This window comes from Carassius carassius, chromosome 37, assembly GCF_963082965.1.
Source record: "Carassius carassius chromosome 37, fCarCar2.1, whole genome shotgun sequence".
NCBI classification, from domain to species: Eukaryota; Metazoa; Chordata; class Actinopteri; order Cypriniformes; family Cyprinidae; genus Carassius; species Carassius carassius.
Genome location: NC_081791.1, coordinates 5,881,361 through 5,900,492, shown reverse-complemented (window position 1 = coordinate 5,900,492; position 19,132 = coordinate 5,881,361). Strand labels below are relative to the sequence as shown.

Sequence of the window (19,132 nt, the reverse complement as noted above, 5' to 3'; positions counted from 1 at the left end):
TCAGCGACGGAACAGGACCGTCTCCTCCTGAGGAGTCAGCTACAGAACAGGACCGTCTCCTCCTGAGGAGTCAGCTACAGAACAGGACCGTCTCCTCCTGAGGAGTCAGCGACGGAACAGGACCGTCTCCTCCTGAGGAGTCAGCTACAGAACAGGACCGTCTCCTCCTGAGGAGTCAGCTACAAAACAGGACCGTCTCCTCCTGAGGATTCAGCTACAAAACAGGACCGTCTCCTCCTGAGGAGTCAACTGCGGAAAAGGACCATCTCCTGCTGAGGAGTCAACTGCGGAACCATCTCCTCCTAAAGGAATCATCTACAGAACAGGACCGTCTCCTCCTGAGTCAGCTACAGAACAGAACCGTCTCCTCCTGACTCAGCTACAGAACAGGACCGTCTCCTCCTGAGGAGTCAGCTACAGAACAGGACCGTCTCCTCCTGAGGAGTCAGCTACAGAACAGGACCGTCTCCTCCTGAGGAGTCAGCTACAGAACAGGACCGTCTCCTCCTGAGGAGTCAGCTACAAAACAGGACCGTCTCCTCCTGAGGAGTCAGCTACAAAACAGGACCGTCTCCTCCTGAGGAGTCAGCTACAGAACAGGACCGTCTCCTCCTGAGGAGTCATCTACAGAACAGGACTGTCTCCTCCTGAGGAGTCAGCTACAGAACAGGACCGTCTCCTCCTGAGGAGTCAGCTACAGAACAGGACCGTCTCCTCCTGAGGAGTCAGCGACGGAACAGGACCGTCTCCTCCTGAGGAGTCAGCGACGGAACAGGACCGTCTCCTCCTGAGGAGTCAGCTACAGAACAGGACCGTCTCCTCCTGAGGAGTCAGCTACAGAACAGGACCGTCTCCTCCTGAGGAGTCAGCTACAGAACAGGACCGTCTCCTCCTGAGGAGTCAGCTACAGAACAGGACCGTCTCCTCCTGAGGAGTCAGCGACGGAACAGGACCGTCTCCTCCTGAGGAGTCAGCGACGGAACAGGACCATCTCCTCCTGAGGAGTCAGCTACAGAACAGGACCGTCTCCTCCTGAGGAGTCAGCGACGGAACAGGACCGTCTCCTCCTGAGGAGTCAGCTACAGAACAGGACCGTCTCCTCCTGAGGAGTCAGCGACGGAACAGGACCGTCTCCTCCTGAGGAGTCAGCGACGGAACAGGACCGTCTCCTCCTGAGGAGTCAGCGACGGAACAGGACCGTCTCCTCCTGAGGAGTCAGCTACAGAACAGGACCGTCTCCTCCTGAGGAGTCAGCGACGGAACAGGACCGTCTCCTCCTGAGGAGTCAGCGACGGAACAGGACCATCTCCTCCTGAGGAGTCAGCTACAGAACAGGACCGTCTCCTCCTGAGGTGTCTGCTACAGAACTTTTTTTTTTTTTTGCCAATAAAAGCCTTTAAAACTTATGATATGCTTATCATTGTTTTTCGTATACCGTAGAAGCATGTGGAAAAATAATCTACAAATACATGTTAATTGTAAAAAAAAAAACAAATAAAATATAATTTCAATATAAAATATAATACAAATAAATAGGTTAGGGTGCAGGTTAGTTTATAGTATTTTTAATTAGCTGATATAAAAACTAAATCTTCAGAATATTGAGTTATCTATAAGTGTATGTGTGTGTGTGTATGTCATGTGCTCCTATCCTTCTAATCAGTCTTCACAAATCAGACAGAACTGAATGAAGCAGTTGTTGGGATGAAGTGAAACTAAATGAGTTAACTGCGTGATGTTAGTTGAAGCAGTCACTCACCAGAACAGCACTGAGCCAGTCCTCGATCATTGTGTGCACACGCTCCCAGTCTTCATTGAGCACAAACAGCTGATCCTCCAGCAGAGCCTCGCTGCCCTCCACTAAGGCCTGCAGGGCGGCGCTCTTCTCCATCACCACAGACAGTTCGCTCTTCTTGCGCTCAGACTCCTTCAACATGCCCTACAGACAAACACTCATGTAACACACACTCAGTGTAAAGCCTGCATGATTGAGCGGCTGTCAGACACACTCACGTTGGCCCATGTGATCTCCGTCTCTATGTCGGCAGGCATGTCTCCTGTGCTGAGCTTCTCTTTCAGCAGCGTCTCAGTGTGCCTCATCCAGGCCTGCAGGGCGGCGCTGTCCTTCTGCAGTCGTTGAGACAGAGACAAGGCCTTCTCCAAATCCTGCTTCCCCTCTGTCACCTAACCACACAAAATAGCACACAAACTCATTTTACTTTTGTAATGTCATGTATTTCTGAGTGGATTTTATCCACTGGAAACTGATTGGGTGGTGAAAAGTAGAAAAACAGAGGCTGTGGAGGCTGAACGTAACCTTTTACTTTTCAAATCTAAAAGTCACAAAAGCAAAATGTAAAAAAACAAAACAAAAACATGCACATGTTGCTTTTATTGCGGTTATAACCATGTATTTATTAAATGCACACAGACCTGAGCTCCCAGTTCATTGTAGAGTAATTTGAGGGCAGTGAGTTGTTCATCCATTCCTTTAGGATTTTCCGTCTGCTGTTTCTGTACGATCTGTCTTCCTGTTTTAATCACCGTCTCCACCTCCAGTTTCACCTCGCTCAAGATCTTATACAGTTTCTGCATTTGTAAAAACAACACGCACACATAAAGCACAAGCAGTGTGAGTGAGAGTCCATGATGAGGTGGTCCGGTTACTGTAAAACAAACTATTAAACAATTTTTTCGGTAGCTGGAATACAGGTGAAAATAAAATAAGATAAAATAAAATAAAATGTTGCCCTGTCAACTATCTGAAATAAAGTACTAAAATTACGGAAAAAAAATGACTGAAATACAAATAAAGCTATATAGAAAAAAAAAGACAAAAAGAACCTAACGAAATTGTTAAAACTTATACGAAAATGAAAACTGTAACTATAAAAATAAAAAGCCAATTCAAAATACTTATACGTACTTCAATAATAAATATAATAATGCCTGTGTGTTTCTCACCATGCATCCGTTTAGGTGGGTCTGGATCTCCTCTGGTTGGGTGTCTTTCAGGTCCAGAATGTGAAGTTTGGCTTTAGCGTTTTCCAGAATCCTCTTGCAGTCCAGCATCCGCTGCTCAAAGTTGGCTGGTTTCTGGAACAGCAGGAATTTGGTACTAATCTCCCGGAGTTTCCGCTAAAACAGAGATACACAAGATAAACTTCATGGCTGGAATACACTACTATTAAAATATGAACAGATTTAAAAACACTAGGAATCATTTTCTGGACTGTTCGGTTAATGGTTACAGAGGAAAAACTGGGACCAGTTGCATAAACATAGCCACTATGTTAAGACTGTGTCTTGAGAACTAGAACTAGAGAACTTACTTTTTGGATTCAAATTAGTTCATCCTCCCATTTGATAACTGACTTTAAAATGTCACGACCAATCTTAAATAAAAAAAATAATAAAAAAATAAAAAGATGACTTTTAAAGACTAGTCTAAGCGCTTAATGCAACTGGCCCCAGGGCATTGCACACTAAATGACAATATCACACATTACTTGAACATTACTGAATAACAGCAAAAACTCTATAAATAAACCCTAAAACTAAAAATTATAAAAACCTAATAAAATAAAAAGACACTCACTTAAACTCACTAATTTGATCCAGGTTTATTGACTCAAGATAATTTGATGTGCACACTTATTCTTATCAAATCGATCAAAAGGATCAAGTCGATCCAACATGGCAAACAGCCAATATCTGTGCTGTTTAATGCATTTGAGACATTGTGCTTTCCTCAGTGTATAACTGACACATCACAGTTATATTTTTCATCTTTAAATGTTAGAAAGTCATGCAAATATATCCATTTTGCTGTCAGTAGTGGGCAAGTGCATGAGCGCTGCTGCACACTAAACAGACGGAGCACAACCGAATTATAGCGCAATAATTCTGAATTAAATATACATTCTGTTAAAATATTTGTTGTTGGACATTAAATGTGACATGTAGAATTTTAAACATACACATGAGTGTATCTTTATCATAGCAGCAACTGTAAATCAAAAGCTGGCTAATACTAGCTCAAATGAGTTAAATGTGTGTTCCTTTTTATTTTTTTAGTTGCATTTCCTGTACACTTTTATTTTTAGTAATTAACTAAACCAGGGTGAAGTATGAACAGTGTTTGCACTTCCACTCCGGTCCTGCGGGGGCAGTATTGTGTCTCACCTGTAACTGGTCCAGGAGGGTTCCTCCTCGCACTGGTTTGCCCTCTGGGACAGTCGGAGGCATGTTACCTACATTCTTCCTCCTCAGATCCTCCAGTGTTGCCTCATGGGCCGCGATCTCAGCCTGAATGGCCTGCATTCAGAGCATTTTTAATGTTAAAGGCACAAGAGTAAAAGAGGAATATAATATTATACAAGTAATATAATGATCAGTCAGTGGTTATTGGAAATCTCGAGTATCTCTGAATATCTACATGTCAGAAGAGTGTGGTTTGTGGCATCTGTTGTGAACGAGGAGCTCGTACCTGGGCTTCCTTTGGCAGCTGGAAGGCGTCGACGCGGTCGGTGAGGTACGAGGTGAGCGTCTGGTCCAGCTGCGTCAGGGACGTCTGTAGTGTGTGTAACACCTCCTCGTTCTCTCTTAGACTCCCCAACTTCTGCTCCAGAGACATCTGACGTGCAGCAGCCTACAACACACACACATGAATGTAACACTGCACATCTGATGTGAATCTGAATCAGTTCTGGTGAATCATTTGATCTGTTCAAGACAAACACACCAGCTGAGTCAGTTCTTCGTAGCGTGAGTTGAAGCTCTCCAGTTTCTCGCTGATGAGTTCATCCAGAATGCCTCCATCTATGAGAGTCTGGGCCAGCTCTCGGATCTGAGTCCTGTTATCATCCGGATGACGCAGAACTGACTCCAGAGACTGAAAGAGAGACACATCAGGACTCCCATTTACACCATGGACATGCTTTTAACATCCAACTCTGTGTCAAAAACGTGATCCGGTTACTCAAAGCTCAATCACACAGAATAAAAAAAACATATGTGGTCACATTGTATATGTAAAACTTAAGGTCTGGTCATTTTGTGGGCAAACAATCTATGGTCAATAATGTAGCAATCACTTTCAAACCAAGCAACTTTCTATTGATCAGCGCAGCAAATCTGTGTGAGCATCTTGAACGTTGCGAAATAGGATTGGGTATGATTTTAATTTTAAGATCACAAGCCAAACATTGGAGAGTTTAGATTATTGAGGAAGGTTGAAATCAAAATGTTAATTTTACAACAAGCATTCGATTCTGGAATTGCGATTGATTTTCGATTCCCAACCCTAATGAGAAATCTGAATTGGGAAATCTTTCACCCTGACTTGAAATTCTCACTGATGTGGATTAATATCGAAATGACTGGATTTTGGCTGCACATATTTGTCGAAACATGCTAACCCACACCTTTAGCATGGAAGCCGTTACCTCCAGAGCCTCGCTGATAGACTCTGTGTTTTCTGGGACGGTCTCAGTGGCTTGAACTTTCTCCTCCAGCGTGTTCAACCAGCCAGACTCCACATCCAGATACTGCAGCAGCTCAATCCAGCAGGACCACACCTCCTGAACATCAGTACAAACACATCAGATATCTCAGCTAGACGTCCCAAGAGGAACCAACCCACATCTGGAGCAGGGCAGTCACATCACAAGGTTTCCTCTGTGTATGTACCTCAAGAGTGTGGCACTTGCTCTTGAAGCGATCGCAGAGTTTCTGGTAGTTCTGCAGCACTTCATTGAGCTCAGGGCTCAGGTCTGGACCACCAGGGGGCGGCTTACCAAACAGCACATTAATGCTGTCCTTCAAGATCTTTACACGCACTTCCTTCTGTAACACATCCTCTTTAGCCCTCTGAAACACACAGAAAGAGAGAGAGCCTTTACACAGAGGTCTTGAAGGAAGTATGTAAATAAATAAAGTGTCATTATCATGAAAAACCTTGTCAGAGCTTTAGAAAAACATTAGTGCTGTCAAATGATTAATTGCGATTAATCGCATACAAAATAAATGTTTTCTTTGCATATGATATGTAAATACACATACAAAATGTATATATTTTTTTATATTTAAAATGTATTTACATGTCTATAATTATATTCATATAATTTATATTATAAATAAATATATTTAATATATAATCATAACATTTTTTTGAAATATTTACATGCTTCTGTTTGTATTTATGTTACATAATAAATATACACAGTACACACACAGATGTTATTGTAAACAAAAACTTCTTTGGATGCAATTAATCGTTTGACAACACACACACACACACACAAAAATAATACGGATAAAAAAACAATGAACAACACATTCACAACAAAAAAATAACACATAAAAAAAAACATGCTCAAATTTTTTTAATCATAAAAAGTACAACTTTACATTCATTTTTACTAATTAATGTTTAACTAACAATATTCAATGCTTTACAGATCACTTGTTTATGTATACTCAAAAGAAAACAGATAAAAGTGTCAGTGTTTCAAAACTGAAACTATTTAAATAATTTTTTATAGAAAATAAAAGCTAAACGTAAACATTAGAACACTAATTAAATTAATAAATGCTATAACAGTATATAAATAATACTAAAACAGTACTGGAAAATACAAGAAGCATAACTATACATTAAAAAGCAATACAATATATAATGCATAAAATAATTAATAATGAAAGTTATTATAGAACTGTAATTTTCTACCTTCATCTCCTGCAGCGCCTCGTCCAGCTCCTCGGGGCTCTTGTACTCAAAGTCTCTCATCAGAAACTCCTCGTCCACTTGAATCATCCACTCGCGCATCTCCGCCACGTCTTTCTTCAGATTCATCACTTTCTCCTGACCCTCACTCACACGCTCCTCGCGCCTCAACAACTGCAAACAAAATCCACCTTTACATGACTTATCCCAGAAGAGCATGCTCCTGAATCAAGCCGGGTGGGGAAGTGGCTTACTGAATGGTTTCTACTTGAAAAAAACACCTTGTACAAGCTCTTCCCTTGCTGTGCAGCTAAGAGATGTTAAAGGGATAGTTCACTTTCAAATTCAATTTTGGTATGTTTTAGCTTACCTCAAGGACATCCAAGATGTAGGTGTCTTTGTTTCCGCAGTAGTTTCCATTTTGATATTTTTAGGTCAAACCGTTCTTGTCTGTGACTCATATAATGGAGGTCTATGGTCAACTCCTCAAAGAGCATGCACAGAGGAGTCAAAATAAACAATTCCCCATCGTAAGTACACATTGATGACCTACGACACGAAACGAGCAGTTTGTGTGAGAAAACAAACAGTATTTTTATCGTTTTTTATCTCTTGTACACAACCACGTCCAACTGATCTGAGTGCGCGAGTGCTTCCTGATGTGACGTGGGCGCGCTCTGGCTTTAGTCTGCGCAAGCGCGGAAAGTGCCAGAAGTGATCTCTCGCGCGTGTACGTCACTTATTGTTTACAGTTACTGTCTATGGTTTACACAGAGATTTTGGAAGTGTTACCTTTTACTGTGAAGATCTAAACGTATTTAGATGTACAGGAAATTGCAATGGAAGATTGCAGTATATCAACAGACAACGTTGAATTTTTTTCACAACCGTATTTATTTTAACCAGAATAACGTTACACAGCTCAAGAACTCAGAGCGATGGAGGAAGCATCCGCTGCAGGCAGCACGTCTTCAAGCCTCAGAGACAGAGATCTCTTCAAAATGGGTGGTGTTTTAGTAGCAAGTGTTGTGAGATGCCAACAGAAGTGGAGAGCATATGTTGTCACGAATGGAACATAGCAATGCCACAACTACAAGACGACGACGAGGACATTGACCGTATCGCATCACACACCTGCCTGACTGAGTTTTCTCCGCTGTTGAGACGCAGCGTTTTGCACGTTGTGTTTAGTTTGCCACGTATAAACTGGAGGCGACGTCCAATGCCAGAGGGACCCAATGGCATGCTGTCAATAGAGTGAGTAATGTGTTGTATTTTTATTATAAACGCAACGATTATAGGGTGCATTATAAACAAATTAATGAATTACAATTACTGCATTATATTTCAGACAGTGCAGATTGGTGGTGTATCGTGTGGTAAACAGTAAACAATAAGTGACAGTTATGCGCGAGAGATAACTTCTGGCACTTTCCGCGCTTGCGCAGACTAACCCAGAGTGCGCGCAGATAAAAACGAGATAAAAACGATATAAATACTGTTCGTTTTCTTACACAAACTGCTCGTTTCGTGTCGTAGGTCATCAATGTGTACTTACGATGGGTAATTGTTTAATTTGGACTCCTCTGTGCATGCTCTTTGAGGTGGTGACTATAGACCTCCATTATATGAGTCACAGACAAGAACAGTTTGACCTAAAAATATCAAAATGGAAACTACTGCGGAAACAAAGACACCTACATCTTGGATTCTCTTGAGGTAAGCTAAAACATACCAAAATTTAATTTGAAAGTGAACTATCTCTTTAAGGCCATTGCATTCAGTGTTCTGTGTTTATCTGTCGCACCTCTTTACTGAGCGTGTCCCAGCGTCTCTGCCTGTCGTCCAGCTCCGTCTGCCCCCAGCTGATCAGACCATGTACTGAGCTCTGCTGCACGGCCGCCACGTTCTCCTTCATCTGCTTCAGAGACGAGTCCACGCTCTCCATCTCACTCACCAGCTCCTGCACAGACACATCTCAAACATCACTCACAACTTCAGAGAAACTCACACACAATCTTCAGCTGATTTCTCAACCAGTTTAAACTATGTCTAGCAAACCAGCTCAACAAGTCCACCACGGTGGTTAACCAGGACAACCCTGGACCTGCTGATAAACCAACTAAACCAGCGGCAAACAGCTAGAAACTATGTAAAATTAGCAGCATTAAAGACCCAATATACTTCAAGTGAAATCAAAGAACAAACTACTGTGAACAATTAACAATTTCACCTCATTAAAGCTCATCAGATGTCCACAAATAAAAACATAACACCGGACAGCTGATTTATAGCAGGTTATGAAATGTATTTTTAACTGACAGCTGCACTGACACTGCCTATTTAAGTTTAATTCTGTAAAGTTGCTTGCTTTAAATCAATCTATTGTATAACATGGAGTTTTGAATCACATGCTCATGCAAGCAAATCCACATTGCTACGATCAGAGGCTTTCTTAAAACGATAGTTCGCACAAAAATGAACATTTGCTGTTAATTTACTTAAGACCTTTTTCTTCAGTAGAACAAAAAAAAACTGTGGTGCTTGATAAAATGCAAATCAATGGCTACCTTCACTTTGAAAGTCAAAAAATCAGAGAACACAAATTAGTATTCATGTCTCCTGCCAATATATTGAGGTCTTATGAAGCGAAATGATCGGTCGGTGCAAGAAGCTAACCTAAAATTATTACCGTATTTTCCGGACTATAAGTCACACTTTTTTTCATAGTTTGGCTGGTCCTGCGACTTATAGTCAGGAGCGACTTATTCATCAAAATTAATTTGACATGAACCAAGAGAAATGAACTAAGAGAAATGAACCAAGAGAAAACATTACCGTCTCCAGCCGCGAGAGGGCGCTCTATGCTGCTCAGTGCTCCTGTAGTCTACACTGAAGACATAGAGCTTCCTCTCGCCGGCTGGAGACGGTAATGTTTTCTCTTGGTTCTGAATAAATGCGACTTATAGTCCAGTGCGACTTATATATGTTTTATTCCTCATCATGAAGTATTTTTGGACTGATGCGACTTATACTCAGGTGCGACTTATAGTCCGAAAAATACGGTACCTGTAATTCTGAGCCTAAGACAAACAGTCGGGAATGATGTTCAGTTTGTGAATTAATAACGTTTTTGAACCAATTCTTTTTGGTGAACTAGTTGAACCAGTTCACAAAATCAGATTGTAGCGTCTACATCTAGCATCTAATCCTGTGATGAATTAACTCATTCAGAGCTCCAGGTCATCCAAAAGATGAGCTTGTGATATGAACACGCATAAAGCGAAACCAAATTCACCATTTTATGGTTTCTCATTGTTTGTGTGAAAAGGTGAGCTGATGGAGACTAGTTTATTCACATTATATGCTTTAGACATGTAAAAATCACGTTTCCCATTATTGTTAGATGCTTTGATGATATAATTGCATATACGTATATACTGCATGATTGCATGAACTAGTTAATTGAACCAGATGATTTAAACAAACTGTCCAAAAGAACCCGTTCACAGAAAAGGATCAGATTTCCCTGTTTGCCTGAGGCATTGGATTACAGGTAATGTTATAAATAATGTTCAGTTTCTTGCAAAGACTGATTGTTTCGCTTCATAAGACCTCAATATATCATCAAGAGCCACAGGTATTAATTCTGTGCTGCCAGTATATGCTTTTGTTTTGACTCTCAAAGTGCCGGTAGCCATTGACTTTCATTTGATTAAATCACCAAAAACCATGGTTTCAACTAAAAGTCATCTGTTCTACTCAAGAAAACAAGTCACCTATATCTTGGATGGCCTGACGGGGGAGTAAACTAACAGCAAATGTAAATTTCTGGCTGAACTGTGAGTATATTGAGGCTTTTATTGAACTAGCTGGATTATTCACCATGAATGACTTATTGAATGTGTTGACCTCTGACCTTGCACTGGTTGAGTTCTTCCTGTAGTTTGTCGGCGTGACTGAAACCGCCGGTGTCTCGAGACAGCAGCTCCTCGACAGCATCCAGCCAGCGCTCCACCTCCTCACTCTTCACCTGATCCACATCAACACCACCGTCAAAACACACCGCATCCATACAGAGACCAGTATCTCGATCAGGCTGATGGCAGAGCTCTCACCTTTGTGTCCTTCATGCTACCCAGAATGCACTGCAGCATGCTGAGCTGATCCTGGGCGGCGGTGGAGAACTCAGTCCAGGCGTGCTGCTCTGCTGCCCCTGATGCCTTCTGCGGCTGCTGCTCTATCTCAGCACAAAGAGCCTAGAGCACAGAATTACCCAGAGGAGTTCCCCAGGTCATACTTTAAATCATAAATACTAATACTATATCTCTTAGAAAACCAAGAATGAATCCCCTGCCAAACCATTACAGTTATGCTGTAAAATTATGATCACTGGGTAACAAATTATCTGATTTCAAGTAAGACCAAGTATATAGAATCAAGTAATACTTGAAAATGTATTATTTGCATAATACTTGACCACATTTGAGACACAAAACTGGGGTTATTAATATTTTGTTTTATGTATCTGTTAAAATGTTTTTTAACTAGACAAATTAGAAATGTTGCCCTGGGAACTAACTAAAAAAAATTTAAGTGGAAATACTAAAATTACTAAAAATGAAAAAAAAAAAAATTATATACATATATATAAAAGCTAAATAGAAAAGCACATCAAAATGACTATAGAACTATGAAAATGAGAACTGAAAAATAAAACTAAAAGCAAAAAAAATACATTTTAATATTACAATTATTAAATAATACTAAATACTAATAAAAATTTCCAGTACTAATAAATACTAATAATAAATTAATAAACACTATAATATTGTATAATACTAAGGTAACACAGCACTAAAATATTGCGGACTAAAAATATTTCTAGAATTTCTGGAGTAAATTTGTGAAATAAAGTAACGTAACATAAAAGTAAAAGTAAAAAAAGTAAATAAAATAAAAGATGCATCACAGTTCACCATAACTGCATGCGAAGGTTAGCAAGTATCTTTAAAATACCAGATAATGAAGAAAAAACAAAGAAAAAGAAAAAAAGGTGTTAAGTGTTTTTCTATTTTTTAATGACATGGCAACTACTGTTAAATTGAGACTTAGATATGCTGGTTTTGAATATGCTTGGATATGCTGTTTTTTTTACCAAAATAGCTTGCACACATTTTCCCATGAAAAACACTTGTTGTTACTCATTCACATGCATGTGATCATCTTCAGAGCACTGTAATGCAGAGTGCAGTTCTTCATTCACACCCACAGATGGAGACACAGCTCAACCCACAATCACCTACAACCCCTCCAAAGACCACTTCCACTAACACAGAAACAAGTTTCTGTTTCTCACAGCCCGTAATCAGCTCTTGTGTATGACAGACATCACATAGCTGGATGCAGGGTCATATTCTGTTTGTGTGGGCCAGTGAGAGCTGTGCAGACGTGCCACGTGGACATCACCAGGCTCAGGCCAGAGACCAACACAGCAGAGTATAAATATTTATAGAAATTTAAACAAATGCCAGCCAGCATTTGCTCACTTAGTCGCTGGCGTTCTTCCCATGATTCATGGAGTTAATGAAAGAAACATCCAAAAACCAAACGCTAACAGAGAATCAACATGAGGCACAATGCTAGATCAACACACCAACAGACAATGGACCTTCACCGCCTGTGATATTTCACTAATGTCACCACACCTTTACAATATTGTATTTTTGTAATTATCATCAACGTTATTGTCATTGATATGAACAGGCTTTAACTGTCATTGATTTACTGTAAAAGGCAAGAGTGACTTCAAAGACATTGTCTACTAAAGATAAATTCTGCGGCCAATCACACGTATTCAACAACTTTCATTTCAGGTAAATAGTTGCCACTGGCAGGTGTGTCTTAACAGGCTTGTATACCCTTCACACAAGCATTCCTGTCTCTCTCTCACACACACACACACACACCTGAGCTTTAACGACTCCCTGTTCAGCTGTGGTGATGTCTCTGATATCAGCGATGACCGTGTTCAGTCTGGACTCCATCTGCTGCAGCGCTCTGGACCCCACCAGCCCGGACAAAACTACAGACACACAACAACAAATTACACACAAATCCATCACTCCAGCCATTCAAGAGCAATTCATATTGATTTACAAAACAATTCTTAAGAGAAAGTATGTTTTGGTTACTATTCATTCTGTTCACCACATTTTAGCAGTTTTTCACAGTCTGTCTGTGTAAGATAAGATAGGCTCATTAAACTGCATTTTAAGATACATATGCCAAATGACATGATATATATGACACGATACAATACAATGTATCATATTATACTTTATACTATATGATATGAATGAATATGTCATACAGTATATCCCAAATTACATATATATGTTATGATACTATTTGACACAATATATATGATATGAATGAGTATTTGATATATATGATAAATGACATAATATGGTATGATACAGGCCTATGATTGGAATATGATATGATATGGTATACAACCTATGGCATGATATGCTACAGGGCTATGCTGATACTCAGGTGTTCTGGGTGGTGCATATATGCATATATACATATATACATACACACACACACACACACAATTTTCACATTTCTGATTAATAATGTATGTGAACCAGCTCTTTCCAAGATGTTTATTTGTTGAATATCTGAGAGGAGACGAAAATAACTGCCTGCAACTCATTTGTGTTTGTCATTGTGTGTGGGTGTGCGTTTCTTAGCTTGAATCCCAGATGTTAGAGGTCAACAGGTCAAATCATGGAACATTAGCTTTCCGACTGTCCCACGAACAATCAACTGTTTATATTTAATGCAGCCATACCTTGGGGACAAAACTGCTGGAAAATTGCCCAAAATGACTGAGACCAAAAGTCCTTTTTGAGGACATCCCCGAAGGCAAAAATAATTCAAAAATAAAGTAATAATAATGCATGTTTTCTTTAAGGGATAAGGGTTTGTGCTAGTCATTATAATTAGACAAGGCAAGGCAAGTTTATTTATACAGCACATTTTATACACAATGGTAATTCAAAGGTAATTCTTTACATAAAAGTTAAATAATCATAAAAAGTAATCAATAAAACAAGGAATTTAATAACTTTTTAAACCATTTGAAAAATATTTCAAATTAATTTAAAACAGTTTAAAATAGAAAATTATTATACATAAAATACAGTGCAATCAGTTCTGACGTAGCACAGTGCTCATTCAGTATATGCACAGCTCAACAGATGAGTTTTGAGTCTAGATTTAAATGTTTTATCTGATCTCTTCTGGAAGCTGATTCCAACTCTGGGCAACTTAATAACTAAAAGCAGACTGCCTTTGTTTTGTGTGAACCCTTGGTATTTCTAACTGACTCGATCCTAATGATCTGAGTGGTCTGTTTATATTCGGTGAGCATATCTCTGTTTTCAGAATCACATGTTCCTGACTTGAGGTTTAGTTGTTTGACCCCTAGAGTCAACATATGCATTCAACTTGAGAACTTCAACTTTGTTTCCAAATTCAATGACTTAAGTTTTTTCCTTGTTTAACTGAAGAAAGTTCTAGACACATCCAACTAATAATTTCGTCAATGCATTGGCAGAGGGAGTCAACGGGGCTGTAGTCATTTGGAGATAAGGCTAGGTAAATCTGCGCATCATCAGCATAGCTGTGATAGGCAATTTGGTTCTTTCTCATTATTTGACTAAGTGGGAGCATATACAGGCTAAACAAGAGCGGTGCAAGAATTGAGCCTTGTGGGACTCCACATGTCATGGACGTTCACTTAGACTTATGCTTTCCTATACTCACATAATATCCTCTCTCTTCTAAGTATGACCTGAACCATTTGAGTACCATCCCAGAAAGCCCGACCCAGTTTTCCAGTCTCTCTAGAAGTATTTTATGATTGACGGTGTCAAACGCAGCACTGAGATCTAGTAATACCAGTACTGATGTTTGTCAGAGTCAGAATTAAAGAAAATGATCATTTATCATCTTAATGAGCACTGTCTCCAGATCGAAAACTGTCCGGGTATCCTTTTAAGTAGTTGTTCAGCTTATTTAAAACTACCTTCCTAAAAGGAAGATTTGATATTGGTCTATAGTTGCTCAATATGGTGTTATCAAGATTACTCTTTTTTTAAGAAGGGGCTTAACAACTGCTGTGTTCAGGGAGTTTGGAAAAGTCCCAGAAAGAAGTGAGGGCATTCACCACTTATAAGAGTTCTGCTTTTAAACATTTATGCAAACTTTTGAAAAAAAAAAAAAAGATGTGGGAAGTGTGTCAAGACAGCAGGTTGACGATTTAAGATGCTGCACTATTTCTTCCAAAATTTTGCTATCAATTGCTTCAAAAATAGACATAGTACATCGGCCGAAATCTGTCTGACCTCTGCTACCTTGAGGATGCACTAATCGCCTTTCTGATATTATTGATCTTCTTAGAAAAGAAGGAGGGGGGGTTTGTCAGTATCAACAATAGCAAAAAGAGTGCAAGTGTTGTGTTACTGTTTTAGCTTGTATATTTATAATAAAGCTATTACAAAGCCATTTGTATCTGTTTTAGCTAATTGTAGGCTTTATTTATATAAAGCTAGAGTTAGCTTTAATATAAATACATCAGTAGTCTATTGTATGTTAATCTGCTAAGCAAACATGTTGTGTGTTTATTTAACTATACTTTGAGCACAAAATGGTTCCAGAAGTTCGAAAAAAAAAAAAAAAAAAAAAACATAACTTTGGGGCATTTTAGGAAAACCTATTTTTAAGAAAGAAACATTGTTATTGTTGCCATTTTCATTCTGGTTTAATCTAATTTATTTCTGAAAGGTTTTCAGAATGGGGTCAGTCTATGGTCATAATTAGCTGTATGTAAAACAATAGAAGTCTATGGTATGCTGTCATTTTACATGGCTGGCTAAACGTGGGTGTGAGAGATTTGCTCAAGCTTTAAGGTTAAACACTGATGTACTCTTACTCAGAGCTCTTTCTAGCACACACACACACACACACACACTCTGGCACAGGTTTAACAGTGTGTAAAAGCTTTCTCATGGGCCACACTGAAGTTACAGCCATAAATAGACTGCTCTCTTTCAATCTGGCTCTGCTCTTGTTGGCTCCCCAAATGATTTAACCTGTTGCATAAGTCACTATTTCTGTCTTTTTAAATAAAACTGAAGAGAACAAGACAAACAGAGACAGAGAAACAGAGGCACTGCACCCCTTGGCACCAATTCAAACCCCGGGACTTATAAAAATCTCAGTGAGTCTCAATCTTTCTGTAGATCTGCTCCAAAACCTAGTGAACTTAGGCAGCATTTGAGGTAGCTGTCCTCGAAACACAAAAACAGACGTTTTTATCCAAACTGACTTCAAAATGAAAGGACATTTTATCTGAGAATAAAAACTTGGCATTGTTAGCACCATGTACTGCACTTATGGTGTACTAATATTATACACTTCTGCTGAGGTTCTCAAATGAGCATCTAATAGACACTTTACTATACCATGAGTTTGGTATCACATTGTTAGCTTAGTAACATGCTAACTGTTCTACTGCGCTAGCTGTGTGGCTTGATTACCTATGTCGAGAGTTTGAAACTTGAGGGAGCATTTTGGTTTGTGTGCTTCCTTATGGACAGCTCACATAAACTTCTATGGTACTCTTTTGTACATTTTTGGAGCTTGACAGAACCAGTTACAGTCTGTTTTACAGTATACGAAGAACAGGTTGGACATTCTTCAAAATTTATTTTTATGTTTGACAGTATGAACAAAGTCATATGCGATGACATGACATGACATGAGGGTGAATAAATAATGACATTGTTGGCTGAAATATTCCCTTTAAATGCAATCCTGTGTTTTGTTCTTTTTTTCCAGAAGTGATTTTATTTCTCTATATTTATAGCTTAGATAGAAAAGCTCAACTACCGGTTTTCAAAATCCCAAGTTCCTTCAAATTGCAGGCTGGAGTGACATTCTTTAAATGTTATGAGAGCGTAAGTGTAAAGGCTGCAACTTGGAAATGTATACCTATAGTAATGTCCTGCTGCCGCATCTTGACCTCTTGAATAGTTGTGCTGTGGCGTGATGCCAGCGCTGTCACACTGGGCCTCGTGGTATCAGGGGCACCACGTTCTGCGGCCAGACGCTCCGTCTGAGAACAGAGATCTTCCACCTGCCGCTGAAGCTTTTCCAGCTCTGCTATTCGAGTCTGAAACACAGTACAGTAAATACAGTACAGATTTGCTCTGTTAACAACTCTATGTTACACTGCAAAACCATTCAGACTGGGATTTAACTTATTGATACAATCTTAAAAATAAAGGTTCTTTGTTTTGATTTTTATCCGATAATAAAATAATCAAGAGAACTTTGTTTCACCATTTTGTGCAATGGAAAGGTTCTATAGATGTTGACAGTTCTTCATGGAACCATCAATGCCGATAAAGAACCTTTCTTTTTTAAGAGTATGCTGCTAGATTCCCTTTAACATCTGATTTAAGTAAAGTGTCTTGCATAAAAACTGCCTAGTATTTGACTGACCTCACAGTCATCTTTGAGTGACTGGAGCTCCTGCTGGTTGTCCTTGGCTCTAAAACCTTTTGTGGAGATCAACCACTGCTCCTGTTCCTTCAGGAATTCATTTACAGCCTTCAGTCCTGATTGAACCGCTGCCACTCGCTCTAGAACTTGAGCTCGGTTCCTCAGATCCTGGATCAGGTTCTGGCAGCTCTCCCATTCTTTATGCAGAGAGTCCAGGCCAGAACGGGCCTCCTCTGAAGGCAGACCCTCTGTATAGACAGAGTGATTTTAATCAGTAGGAGAAAGCAGGAACCATCATTTATCGAGAAAATCACTCACAATGCCCCTACCTTCCTCCAGCTGTTCAATCATCTTCTCTCCTTTCTGCACCAACTCTTTCACTGCCCCCTCGTTTTCAGCAAGCTCCATACCCAGGGTCTACAGATATAGGAAAAATATATTTAGTAGACCAAATATGTGAACAGATAAATGTTAGGGTTTTAATAAATCACCTGTAGATTTTCCTTCAGGACAGGGTTGTCTTCAGCAGCTCTGGCAGATGACTTCCATGCAGCCAGCCGAGACAAAAGTTTGGGAACATCAGTTTCAGCTCTAAAAAACATAACACCGGGTTCACATGAAGGAGTGCTACAGCTAAGCAGAACAACAGAGCAGTGTGTTAAGTGTGTATAAACTGTATAGCTCATGCTAATGTATTCGGTTTAAACACTTTCATATGGTTGGATTTTGCTTAGCTAATATTGCTTTACACCCTCTCAAGTTAACTTTTTGTTATTGCGAAAATAAGACAAAAGTGCAAGCAAAAAATACAAAGTATGACTGAATTTGACAAAATCTCAAAATCCTGGAGAGATTTCTGTGGGGGTTTTTTTGTACAAGGAAGAGGTGTGTTTTTCTTACAGTCTCCTGAACTCGCCATCTGTATCAAGATGTCGTCTTTTTGGTGGGGCGGGTGGCGGTAGCTCTCGGTCGCTGCTGGTAAAGGTTTGCTCCATCCGTGTTGTTACTGTTGTGACGGTCTCCATGAAAACCTTCTCCTGTACCTGGGGCATCCCAGTCACGGACACCGCTTCAGTTACCTGGTAACCAAACAGACACTTGGAATCAGTGTCATATAGAAAGCTAATGTGCATTAACAAACACATGAGATGCATTTATCTGACTTGGCTGGAGCAGTCCTCTAGTTTTTGGACCAGATTGTCCCAGCGTTGGGTCAGTAGGTCTGTGGCTTCTTCGATCCTCTGAGCTGCGGCTGGACTGTTTAACAGCACCATCACATCTTGTCCAGCATCTGACAGAGCACTCAGGGCCCTCCGCTTCTGGGCCATATCCTCCTTGAGATTCTGCAAAGAATCATAGGCCAAAACAGCAATGGTCTTATCAACCTGGTAGATTTCAGTTATTATTTGTAAAACCTAAGTGTACAATCTTAAAATTAAAATGATTTATGTTCTCAAAACATTGATTATTTAAACATAGATCCAAAACTATGGGCAAGTAATAAAAAACTTCCAAATATGAAATATGTATGTTTGTCTACTCACGGCTAATCTGCGGGCGCTGGCATTTATTTCACTAGGGTCTTTAAAATCACTGGTCTGAACTTCACTCAACGCCTTCTCCTTATCTGCTAGCCATGATCCAAATAAACTCTGAATGGACGAGAAGAAAGTTGATTTGCCAATACCAAAAATGCTTCATCGTTCATATGTTGTTCCATATAAAAAGAGAAAATACCCTACCTTACATGGTATACTGACATAAAAAGCTTTAAATTAATTTAATATCATAGACGATATCCTCTGATTTACATCACAGTTCAGTTTG

At 39.7% G+C, this 19,132-nt stretch overlaps 1 protein-coding gene across 3 annotated transcripts in view; it reads right to left on the bottom strand.

Annotated features, from left to right (window-relative positions):
- The window catches only part of utrn (utrophin), a 194,525-nt gene that overhangs the window by 141,774 nt on the left and 33,619 nt on the right, over positions 1–19,132 (bottom strand). For 2 of the 3 annotated variants that reach the window (XM_059527222.1, XM_059527223.1), the window contains exons 14-34: positions 18,850–18,957; positions 18,469–18,648; positions 18,206–18,384; positions 17,797–17,896; positions 17,635–17,722; positions 17,306–17,553; positions 16,793–16,973; positions 12,697–12,812; positions 10,846–10,986; positions 10,647–10,760; positions 8,535–8,690; positions 6,731–6,901; positions 5,692–5,871; positions 5,427–5,582; positions 4,745–4,894; positions 4,490–4,651; positions 4,186–4,317; positions 2,965–3,138; positions 2,434–2,589; positions 2,014–2,184; positions 1,760–1,939 (exon numbers count right to left, since the gene is read on the bottom strand). In XM_059527222.1, the coding sequence (XP_059383205.1) occupies positions 1,760–1,939; positions 2,014–2,184; positions 2,434–2,589; positions 2,965–3,138; positions 4,186–4,317; positions 4,490–4,651; positions 4,745–4,894; positions 5,427–5,582; positions 5,692–5,871; positions 6,731–6,901; positions 8,535–8,690; positions 10,647–10,760; positions 10,846–10,986; positions 12,697–12,812; positions 16,793–16,973; positions 17,306–17,553; positions 17,635–17,722; positions 17,797–17,896; positions 18,206–18,384; positions 18,469–18,648; positions 18,850–18,957 (3,243 nt within the window). The remainder of the gene's footprint in view (positions 1–1,759; positions 1,940–2,013; positions 2,185–2,433; positions 2,590–2,964; positions 3,139–4,185; positions 4,318–4,489; positions 4,652–4,744; positions 4,895–5,426; positions 5,583–5,691; positions 5,872–6,730; positions 6,902–8,534; positions 8,691–10,646; positions 10,761–10,845; positions 10,987–12,696; positions 12,813–16,792; positions 16,974–17,305; positions 17,554–17,634; positions 17,723–17,796; positions 17,897–18,205; positions 18,385–18,468; positions 18,649–18,849; positions 18,958–19,132) is intronic. The other variant, XM_059527225.1, reaches the window with a different exon arrangement.